The sequence below is a fragment of the Eurypyga helias genome, unplaced genomic scaffold (genome assembly GCF_000690775.1).
Source record: "Eurypyga helias isolate BGI_N326 unplaced genomic scaffold, ASM69077v1 scaffold12864, whole genome shotgun sequence".
Classification (NCBI taxonomy): domain Eukaryota; kingdom Metazoa; phylum Chordata; class Aves; order Eurypygiformes; family Eurypygidae; genus Eurypyga; species Eurypyga helias.
This window is the reverse complement of record NW_010245682.1, coordinates 9,417-21,219: the sequence shown is the minus strand read 5'-3', so window position 1 is coordinate 21,219 and position 11,803 is coordinate 9,417. Positions and strand designations below refer to the sequence as shown.

Genomic DNA, 11,803 nt, shown 5'->3' with positions numbered 1-11,803 from the left:
AGTTACCGGTACCCATAGTCATCCTGTTGTGTACCAAGTACTGATGTCTAATCCATAGTAATGTTTCTTCCTGTGTGTTTATCTTGTTCACAGTGGATCAGAGGAAAGAAATTGGTAAGTCATTATTATCTCTTAAGTTTCTTAAAACTAGGGAAGGTCCAACAAGAGGAAGGGATGGTTCTTGTTTTACAGTGCAATGAATTTATAGCTTGTAACTTGAACTCCTGGGGCTTTGAAGCCTTTCTTGCATGTAGTTCCAGGTGTAAATCTCACATTGTCTCAGACATTGTTATCCTGCTTAGACATTCATCCAACACATGATGATTTTCACATACAGACGCCTACCTTTGAGCTAATCCCTTAAGCTCATATCTCAGGACTTCATGATCCTACCCTGCTAGGTGGTCTTTTCATCTCACACATAAAAGCACAAGCTCAGCTGACCCTGCCCTGGAAAATATTTAATATTTACTCATCTGAGTAGACTTCTCGGGAGCTTGGTTTGAACAGTAGACTCTCTGCCTGCCACATCTTCTCCACAGTCCTTCCTTACACAGCTATTGCACAAAGCTGTCACAGTTGTACAGACCCAGAAGCTCACCAGGAAGAGCAATCCCTCCTCCCTTCGGAAGACTAAGGAAAATACACCCAATCTGTTCCTTTGATTCCACCCCTGCTTGAGAAATGCGTGAAATGTGGCTGAAATCTATCTCCATGAATGTCACAAAGGGAACTGTCTCTTTCTGTCTCTCTGAAAATGTTGGGGTGCTGGCCAGGGATCTCAAATGGTTTGAAATGTAGAGTGTGGCTGGTAGGGCATCTATGTAAAATACTGGCAAGGCAGTAAATTGGGACCCGAGAGGAAAAGTAATTCCCAAGCAGGAAACTCATCCCAGATTCTCTTCCAACCCTAACCATTCTATGATTCATATCCTTCTCCAGACCCTGCAAATAATCACAGGGCTTGAGAGAGCAAGAGGGAATTTGAGTGTCTGTTGACCTACATAATTTGAATTTAGACTCAGTCTGAGATTTCCCAGCTTGGAGTTCGCAAATATTTTCAGTCGATGTTTGGAGTTTGTTTTTTCTTACTTTTTTCCTTTCTTTTTTTTTTTCCTTCTTATTATTCAGAATTCAGAAAGGCTCGTGGCAATGCAGGTAAAAACAATCTATTTACTTATACCTGTCCTAAATGGCTTGAAATCTGTGAATACTGCAGAAGGACAAACCATGAACCGGTTTGTGGATCTACAAATGCCTTTTATTTCAGTGAAATGGAGATATTTCTGTTGGCAGGGAAATATTTGAAAGTTAAAGTGCAATTTATATGTCTGAATGCATCCTTCTTCACTCCAGTCTTAGAGGTCTTTCCAGACAAGTTTTTAGGGAGATTTTCAGAATGAAAGGCAGCACAGTAGAGTTTTCTTCTCGCATATTTGCTTTAGAGGAGTGTTCATAAAGCTCCAAATATCTATCTGTTGTAGATGACATCAAGGTTGATGGGGACACAGCTCATCCAAACTTGTCTATTGCTGTGGACGAGAAGAGTTTTACGCATAAATCACAAGTCCAGAAAGTCACTCAAAATGACATGAGTTTTGATTCATCTGTTTGTGTCCTGGGCTCAGAAGGTTTCTCCTCTGGGAAGCATTACTGGGAGGTGGATGTTGAAAAAAGCAATGACTGGGACCTTGGAGTAGCCAGGAAATCCGCTCCGAGGAAAGGAAAAATGTCTCTGTTTCCTAAAGAAGGATTCTGGGTTCTGGGCTTAAGTTTTAAAGATTACTGGGCAAGAACTGATCCATGGAAACGGTTAGTGATGCAGAAAAAACCCAAGAAAGTTGGAGTGTACCTTAATTGTGAAGAGAAAATTTTGACTTTTTTCAATGTTACTGACATGTCTGTGATGTTCACTTTTAAAGACTGTGCATTCTCGGAAGAATTGTATCCCTTCTTTAAAAACTCACACAAAGAATCAACTATGAGAATTTGTTCAGTTAAAGAGGAATAATTTTTTTTAATATGGTAGATTCTGTTGTGAAATGAAAAATTATATCATCATCTTAGACAAATTTAATGCTTAATAGTAATTTATGTATTAAACATCCGTGATCATAATCTGTGTTATACATACTTTAATACCTTAGCTTAAAATATTTTCCTTTCCTCCACCCTTTTCCGTACACATTTTTGTCCAATACTTGCAGCAGGTGTGCAGAAGTGAGCAGTCCCATGTCATGATTTGATAAATCATAGAATCTTTAGATTAGAAAAGCCCTTTAAAAACATTGAGTCCAACCATCAACCCAACACTGCCAAGTCTACCTTGAACCATGTCCCTAAGCGCCTTGTCCACAGAGGTGGTGACTCCTACACCCCGCTGGGCAGCCCATTCCAATGCCTGACAACCCTTTTGTTGAAGAAATTCTCCCTAATATCCAATCTGAACCTCCTCTGGCACAACCTGAGGATGTTTCCTCTTGTCACTTGGGAGAAGAGACCGAACACCACCCCGCACACACACACACACACCCCCCTTTCTCTGCACCCTCCTTTCAGGGAGTTGTAGGGGACAATAAGGTCTCCCCTGTGCCTCCTATTCTCCAGGCTGAACACCCCCAGCTCCCTCAGCTGCTCCCCACAGGACTTGTGCTCCAGACCCTTCCCCAGCTCCGTTGCCCATCTCTGGGCATGTTCCAGCCCCCCAGTGTCTTTCTTGCAGTGAGGGCCCCAGAAATGAACCCAGGACTCAGGGTGTGACCTTACCAGTGTCCAGCACAGGGGGACAATCCCTGCCCTGGTCCTGCTAGCTGCACTCTCAAACTAACTTAACCGGCTGCTTCCATACAAGGAGCTTTATCACACTGAGTATGTGATCTGTGGATTTCACCCTTATCACTTAATAACTTTTATAAGCAGACCTCCAAAAAGACTATTTTCATTTCATAGTTCAGATTTTGATTGTAATGACTGGTTTTGTGACTTTGTATAAAGTTGAAATTTGCATTCATACTCTTCTTGGTAAACTGTTCTGAAAGGTTTATTAGTCAAAAAGGAAGAGAATACACAACAAATACTGAAATAATTCCATGGTTATTTAGTCCAGGTAAAATGAAATAAAATTGTGACATTTGACAGGTTTTACAAAGTAAATTCTTAGTACAAGATGAATCCCTAAGAAGTACTTCAGAGACTATTTCTTTCTTGACCATAGTTTAAGATCTGATATTGCCTTTTTTTCCTTCCTCTCTGCTTTTGCATCCTCTTGCGATTCACTACATTATTAATTTATTAATACCCTCCTGGCTCTGTGGAAGGATGTCACAGCGAGCGTTATGCAGTTAAAGTACATACAGGGCGAACTCCCAACCATTTGCCATCAGAGCCTGGTCTGAAAAATGGGTACAGCTTCTCAGAAAACTCAAAAGAAAGAGACTTGAGAAGGCACTTTTTTTCAGCATCAAAAAATGAAAGCTTGCCAGATTCGTGATCCAGGAAAACACCTACCACGCTGCAGGGCATGCAATTTCTTTCATCCTTCCCACCATTTAAGCTGTATTCTCCCTGAGAAAATTGCAGACTGAGTAAATTCCCCTTTGGGAAAGCGTCCTTCGTGTTGCTCCTCACTATATTTCTAATTTCTTCACACATCACACCCACCTCCCACTCTGACTTGTCCCCCACCTCCACTTCCCAGTAAAGTCTCTTTTCTGAAAACCCTTCGGTAGCGACCGCCACCGCTTTAGAGAGGTTCTCTTCCTGGCTGGAGCACATGACTCTGTTTTTCTCCTTAATGATGAGGCTGGGATGTTTGCAGTTCTCATCCAGAGTGATATTAACTAGTGAAAAGAAAAGAAAAAAAACCCCACGCAAATAAACAAACAAACACTCCCAGTTATTTTTCAGGAAAATAAACAGTAATCTCAAAGGAAGTGAATAAGGGAGATAGAAGAGAAAATAAACTAAAAACCTCCTAAATACCACAGGAATATACAGTGTGTTTTCGTCAGGCAAAAACTCAATATCAGAAATAATAACCTGCAGGGCTTGCCTGTTTTCACTGTGCCTTTATTAATTTATCTTCACTCTCACTGAGGGGATCTCTGGTCAGACCCAACTGGAAGCCATATTTTTGGAATAAAACACAAATCTGAAACTCTCAAAGCCACATAATATGTAAAAAGGTCCTAGTTGGTAGAGAAATGATTCACACGAATTTGGGACACGGAGAACTGTGTAGATGGGAGAGGCCTAAGAGAAAACTCAGCATCTGTTTCAGCCAATGTGTTGAAAAATTTCCTCAAATTCTGACAGCCTGTGAGTTTTTCATAATACAAGAGATGGGCTCTGGTATGTGCATGGAAGAACATGAGGTTAATGGCAAGCGAGATATGGCTTACCTGCTTTGCTATGAGCTCTCCTGAACTCTGCAAGAAAATAAGTGATTGGTTAATGAATATTATTGCAGAATGTTCATATACCTAAGTTTAGTACAGTGTGGGGTGGGAGGCATATAAATTTGATAAAAATAGTCTTCAGCTTTCAACTCACCCAGTTCTTTCTGGACTTTATCTGAAAAGGATAAGAAGTTATATTATCCTCATGCATGGCCAAGCTCTTCTGTAAGATATCTGTGCTAAGAAGAGTATTTCCAATGCTACATTTCTTAATCATAGAATCACAGAAAAGTTTGAGTTGGAAGGAACCTTAAAGCCCATCCAGTCCCACACCCTGCCATGGGCAGGGACACCTTCCAGTAGACCAGGTTGCTCCAAGCCTCATCCATCCTGGCCTTGGACACTTCCAGGGATGGGGCATCCACAGCTTCTCTGGGCAACCTGTCCCGGTGCCTCATCACCCTCTCCAGGAAGAATTCCTTCCTGATGTCCAATCTAAATTTCCCCTCTTTTAATATAAAGTCATTGCCCCTTGACCTGGCCTAATACTTGGGAAATGACGCTAGCTTAACTCTGGAGGGCTAAAGGTCATCTATGCCCAAGTAAGTCATCTGAGCTCTGTATAGAGTCAGGAGAAAGAGAATAGCCCATCAGAAAGTGTTTTTTCTCTGCTCTTTCAAGCAGCTACCTGAAACTGCTCCAAGATTCCTTCAGCCATCATTGAGACACTCCAGAAAACTGTCTTAGCCTCACTGCCCATAATTTGCATAACTAATTAGGTGAACTGAATCACCTGCAGGTACATACGGGACCTGTGACCGTGCTTCCAGATCCTGACAGGTGACAAACAGGAGCTTCACATGGTCAAGGGTCAAAACGTACATACATTAGGGTTTATTTTCTTGCTTTCAGAAATACTAGTTTGTTAGTAGGAAGGAAAATCTGTTTTCTACTGCACTACAGAAAAAATGAAATCCTTAAAGGATTGAAAAGATGTCCCCTTGACATTCTGCAGTCCAAGATCATGCCAGAAAACCCCCTTTTTTTTTGAGAGACAACTAAGTCTCAGCATGGAAGGTAAAGCAGCGCTGCAACAGCCCTCTAATGGTGGCACAATTCAGTTCCAAAATGCTGTTTCTAATCACAAATAATTTAAATTATTTTTAAGGACCAAAGTTAACTTGATATCCTTACCAATTCTGCTCAATATATCCTGATTTTCTACAAGGAAACAAAATTAAATTAAAAGTTAGGCTGACCAAAGCAGGTGAATTATGGTACACTCACTATGCATTTTGGAATACTAATATAGAGGTTATCTATATATATAGGATTAATCCATTTATTAATCTGTTAATATATATTAATATATGTAGGGTTAATCTGCTTAACTTTGTAGGATGATAGACATGCATAATGTAAATTTTCCCTATATTTCCCTATATTTTCCACTATTAAATAATGTGTTGCACAAATATTTCTGAACATGAGACATGACAAAATAAAGGGAAATATCAGAAACAATCAGGGATTGATTCAGAACAAATAGTTCCCAAGGATATTTACAGTTTGTAGAGCCTCGTAATAGAAGTGTAAAACCTGTGTCACTAACACAAAGCTTGGGATGACATTTGTCTCCTGTACACAAATAAAACCCAGTGTTATCTTTTTTAAGGTTCTTAGCTTCACCTGGGGATACGGCTTGTCATGATGGCTTTGTGAGAACTCTTTTATTCTCACTGTTCAAAGAAATTGCACTGGATTTTTTTTTTTCTCCATTAGATATTTTTAATGCTGTGATCAGATGCTTTCATCATTATTTTATTCTGAGAGGCAATAAATAGAATGTTCCACTTAAATATTTTTCTAGCAGTGGAAAAATAGCTATAGCACTTTAGGTATATATATATATTTACATATATAAAAATATATGTATTTGTTACAGTCCCAATGCTCTTGTTGCTGGTGTTAGGCTGAACAAACTTTTTGGTAACATATATACTCTCTATCTATAATTAAATACCTACAAATAAGAAGAGAGAGAGACTGTGTGTACACAACACATAACACAACTTTTCAATTATCTTTCTGGTACGAATAGGGGAGTTAATCTTTGCAAATGTGAATTTCTGAGGGTGTTTTCCAACTCTACCATTCAAAGTTCCACAAAAGAGCACTATTTTATTACACTTGTCACCTACAAAACATCTTTCCGAGTATGGTTAAAAGAACAGCGTACTATACTAAAAGCAAAGTAGGAAAAAAGATGTTATTTTACCCTTCTGAAAGCTGTCCTGCTCCTCAGCTGAAAAACAAAGAACAAACCCAGAAATAGCAGAGAATGTTACATTTTTCAGGACAAAACCACACACAATGTGAGTGAGAATTTCAGTGTTAAAGAATGTTTTCATCTAGGGAACTGAGGCTTGGCATTACGTTCGGAATATAATTTCAGAATGGGTGTGGGATAAGTTGTCCTCTGAAGATACCCATCCTGTAGAAAAAGTCTAGATCATTAGCTTAGACTAGATACATAAAATTCACTGGCAAAAACCAGGTGACATTGAAGATAATATTACCAGAAGTCATTAATTTAATTGAAAGCTCCAGCTTTAGAATAGAAGGACATTTTCAATATGGGCCCTACTAAAACTTTTTTAAATGTAGAGGATTCTTCTAACCAAAGAATATGCAAACCCAACATAACAAAGAAGTCAAAATATGTTCTTACCTTGTTCCTCCTTGAGCTGACTGATTTCTGAAAGAGATTATGTTTAAATATTAAAACATCATTTCCTTTTTTTTTTTTTTTTTCATTTCACACAAATATGTTGGGTTTTCTATCTGTTCCACCGTGTTCTGTATGGCAAGAGCTAAGATAAAATGAAATTATTTGAGCTTCATAAAACAGCCGGATGTTCCCCTGCTATAAGGGAATTGTCTTCATTATGCTGGTACCATCTGATGGCACCGAAATGATGTTTCTTCATGGTAACATAAGGACTACTAAAAAGTTTCAAAAAGGTTTACTGGATTTACTACATCTCTGGCATACATTTACCCAGCTCACTTGCTCTTCACAGTAAAAGCTATCTTCTTGTTCTACTTTGGTACAGTGCAGTCCTAACCAGCCTTTTAAAAAAATCAGAAAACTTCTTTTTTTTAATTATTTTTCAGACTCTAGAGCTGAATCCTTTTTTAACTTACAGACTGAAATTCAGCGTGAACCATGGTCCCAGACTGAGAACACATTCACTTACCTGAATTAACCAATAGAACAATTTGCAAGCTCAAATACTCAGCAAAAAATGCCAACCATAGATCAAACTTCACCCTGGAAATAGTCCTCTTCTCTGTAGGCGTTGATTATGTCCAAGTGGTCAATATAAAAGATACTGCAAAGATTTTCTTTGAAATTTTATTTTGCAAAAGCAAAACAGCCACTCGTATTTCCTGGGCTCAACTTTTACTTGGTTCTAAAGGACCGGAGAGATTTATAGATCAAAATCACTGGGGAAAAAAAAAAAAAAAAGAGCTCTTGCACTTACCATTTTCAATTTCCTTTTGTGCATTTTCTGTGGACAGAGAAATATTTTTTTATATTCTGAAATAATTCTTCAAGCACATAACATCCGGTTTTAAAGACTATGCAGAAGTGCTTAAACCACAACAATTCGTATGTATATTTGCATGTACAAATGGTTAAATCATTCAGAAATTGATGTAAATATTCAGACAAACAATGAGTTTTTCATTTTTAAAAATAAAAAAATAGAAAAATTTTAATGCCCTGCTCAATCACATCCATGTGGCAGCTTTAACCACACTCTAGCATGGTATCTGGGGTGTTTGAGGGGGTCTTTCTATCAGTTTCACAGTGAGACAGGGGAAAGAAAACCTGTCAAGGTTTTTTGCAAAAAAAGTGACCAATACCAAAAAGTTTTTACTGTTTCCTTCAACACATGAAGGCAGAAAAGTTGAGGTTAAGTGGGATGCAAAAATTTTCTCATTTCTCATCAGGAACAGGAATCAGCAACGGGCCAGTCTCTCTGTGTTGCCTGTACATAAGGTGACTTACACCCCAAAGACACCCTACTACAGATAGATGGGGCTCAACCAAAGTCCTCATCTTTTCAAGTCTCAGTCACAGAACAACCTTAGGAACACGACCACTTCACCCCTGTTTATACCACTAGCCAACATTTCCACTGTTGCACATATCCCTCAAGATGTTCATGATGAAACACGGCATTAATATGACTTTTAAATATGATATTAATATGACTTACTTTCACGAGTAGTTATCTTATTGTTTTCTGAGAGAGAGAGAGAAAGAGAGAAGAGGTATGGGGAAGAAAAATGTTATCTTACTTTCTTCTTGTTTGTAGGTTTTCAAATGAAACTTCTCACATTTCGTGTGTGGTAAGGAAGCAACTTATTTTTAAAATACGTTGGCTTGCATATACTTATATCTTCCATTAAAATAATGAGAAATCATACAGAATTTAATGAATAAAACTAGTGATGCTGAAAGCAGAAAAATATCAGATTTAGCTGTCCTGGCAACAGATTTGTCTTGTAGAACTTAGAAACTAGCTTCTAAAGCAATAGAATGACTTCCAAATAAATTAAGCCATTGGATACATTTGGGTACACTAAGATATGGCAGATATTTGCAAGAATAATTTTATTTCAAACATGAGATTAAGTTGCAATGATAATTCCACTATCATAATACGTCAATTCCTATTAGCAAATGTGATTGTACAAGTTTATACCCCAACATGACGGAGTGATTAAAAGATGCTTAAAATTGAATATGCAAGGGAAGACAAAACACAATAAAAAGGCATGGTTGAAGAATCATCAGGGTCTTTGTTCATAATCCTGTACCCTCTTCCCCAGATAATTCTGTATATGGTGATGTTGTCTTTCAGCTGAATTGTTTGACACATTCATCACTTTAATATTAAAAGCAGAACTTACTTCTGAGTTTATAAATTGCAGCAATAATCAGGAATATGCTCAAGAGCAGGATCACAACAAAAGCTGCCAGCCAAGGGGAGGTGGCAGGAAAGAAGACATCTGCAAATTATTTCAGATGATCCGTTATAAATTTGTCTGTAACTGTATGCCTAGACATATAACTACACCTAACTTTGCCTAAAGTGAAATAGAATGAATTTGGGTCTAAATTCCATTCCTAGGCACCTTTAGGAGCAGTTCAGTAGGACTTTTATATCCCTGGACTATTTTATGATGCACTATCCTATTTGTGTAAATAACTGTATTAGAATAGAATCATAGAACCATGGAATGGTCTAGTTTGGAAGAGACCATCCAGTCCCACCCCACTGCCATGGGCAGGGACACCTCCCACTAGACCAGGTCGCTCCAAGCCTCATCCATCCTGGCCTTGAACACTTCCAGGGATGGGGCATCCACAGCTTCTCTGGGCAACCTGTCCCAGTGCCTCTGAACCCTCTCCCGGAAGAATTTCTTCCTGATGTCCAATCTCAGCCTCCCTCTTTCAGTTTAAACCTGTGATCCATTGTCCTGTCACTCCCTGCCCTTGGAAAAGGTCGCCCCCCAGCATTTCTGTACCCCTTCATGTACTGGAAGGGGCTCCAAGGTCTCCCCAAACCTTTCTCTTCTCAATGTTGAACACCCCCAACTCTCCCAGCCTGTCCCCATGACAGAGGGGCTCCAGTCCTTGAAGCACCTCCGCAGCCCCCTCTGGACTCACCCCAACAGGTCCATCTGCTCCATATGCATCAGCTCACTGATTTTCTTCGCAGGCCATAAGGACACAAGCTCCTACTCACCTGCAATGACAACTGAAGATTCTGTTGATGTTTTCAGCAGTTTATCAATTATTCTGCAGGATGCAGAGTTTCCAGATCCTCGTTTTAGAATGATGGAGCTACTGGTATTAGCAGTGGTGGTGTCAATAGTGAGAGGAGTCCCAGTGACATTTTCTCCTCTACCATCTGTCCACAACACCTGAACTTCAGAAAACAACCTCTCAGAGAAACATTTGAGTCGAATACCATCATCCTCATAACCATCCAAGATAAGCAATGGATCATGGCCATCACCTACAAAAGAGAGACAAATGAGTGAGCTGTGTTCATCAATCACAGTGGCTTTAAAGGTTAAAGGGGAAGAATTTTTGCATTTGTGTTTTCCCCACTGAAATTGCAGCCCTTATTCTGTGACATTACACATCCTCTCACAGCTCTGACCAGGAGCAGCAGCTTCCAATTTGAGGATAAGGGAAAGAACATAGATGCATTTGAAACACAAAGCCACGCATTTCAAAATAAAGCATCAAAGCATCCAGCTCTGCCACGCATCATGCAAGTAAAAATTACTGATCACCTCCCTTTGCAGTGTTGACACCATCAGGTTATTTAGGTATGTTCATCTCATCAGATTTTAGCCACCTAAGTATTTCATAAAGGCAATCATCTTGTAGAGAAACCATGGAGAAACTGCATTCCCTATGGAGAGATTAATTCCCTGGGAAGATGGTAATCTGAGATAAATTAGTTACGTTATGCTCTGGGAGGGCCTATCTTCTCCTGTTAATTACTTTAGACAAATAGCTCTCAGTATCTCCATTTTAATGCCTACACTTGAGCCCTGAATCCCAGAACATACATCTGTGTTCACATGAAATCCAAAGACATCATCTAAATCTGGACCTCTTTCAGTGGAGAAGAAACTCATAGGGGACATAATTTCAAATTTACTCAGACTCTTGTGCAGGGGTTTTGTGGCATGGTTTTGGTAGCAGGGGGGCTATGTCCCACAGTTCCAATGGCAGATGGCTCCAAGATGGACACACCACTGTCCATGGCCAAGCTACAGCGGTAGCACCTCCAGGATAACATAGTTAAAAAGAGGGGGAGGGAAGAGCAAGAGAGAGAAAAAGAGATGTGAGAGGAAGAGCTCTGCAGACACCCAGGTCAGTGGAGAATGAGGGGAGGAGATGCTCCAGTGCTGGATCTCTCCCTGGCCTTATCTCGACCCATGAGCTTTTCATCCTATTTTCTCTCCCCTGCCCAGCTGTGGAGGGCAGTGACAGAGGGTCTTTGGTGGGGACATGGCCTCCAGCCAGGGCCAACTCACCGCATCTTTGAAACGGATTTAGTACAGGGAGAAATGAATCCATTACAAAGCAAAATTACCTGCTGTGGGATGGTGTGTAGATACTAACACCAAAGTGAGGATGACTGCTGTCGGCTGGACCGAGAGCCCCATACCTTTATGGAAGACAAAAGTCTATGTTTAACCGCAGAATAAATAATGCGAGGGTTGCATCATTTCCACATTCACTCCACAGGGAGAGGAGAGGCGAGGAGAGGAGAGGCGAGGAGAGGAGAGGAGTGGGGCAGAGAGGC

At 39.9% G+C, this 11,803-nt stretch overlaps 2 protein-coding genes across 2 annotated transcripts; one reads left to right on the top strand and one right to left on the bottom strand.

Annotated features, from left to right (window-relative positions):
• Positions 1-93: 93 nt before the first annotated feature.
• LOC104508514 (butyrophilin subfamily 2 member A2-like) lies at positions 94-2,011 on the top strand (the record flags this gene model as incomplete). The annotated part of the gene is made up of 2 exons (XM_010150169.1): positions 94-114; positions 1,485-2,011. Coding segments are annotated over 2 exons (548 nt in total), but the record flags the coding sequence as incomplete, so codon positions are not given.
• Positions 2,012-3,333: 1,322 nt separating this feature from the next.
• Positions 3,334-11,663, bottom strand: LOC104508513 (butyrophilin subfamily 3 member A1-like). Its single transcript, XM_010150168.1, has 5 exons — positions 11,591-11,663; positions 10,223-10,495; positions 5,086-5,168; positions 4,495-4,561; positions 3,334-3,839 (listed from the first exon to the last, which is right to left on the bottom strand). The coding sequence occupies exons 1-5, from the start codon at positions 11,661-11,663 to the stop codon at positions 3,334-3,336; spliced, it is 1,002 nt and encodes a 333-aa protein (XP_010148470.1).
• Between the last annotated feature and the right edge of the window lie 140 nt (positions 11,664-11,803).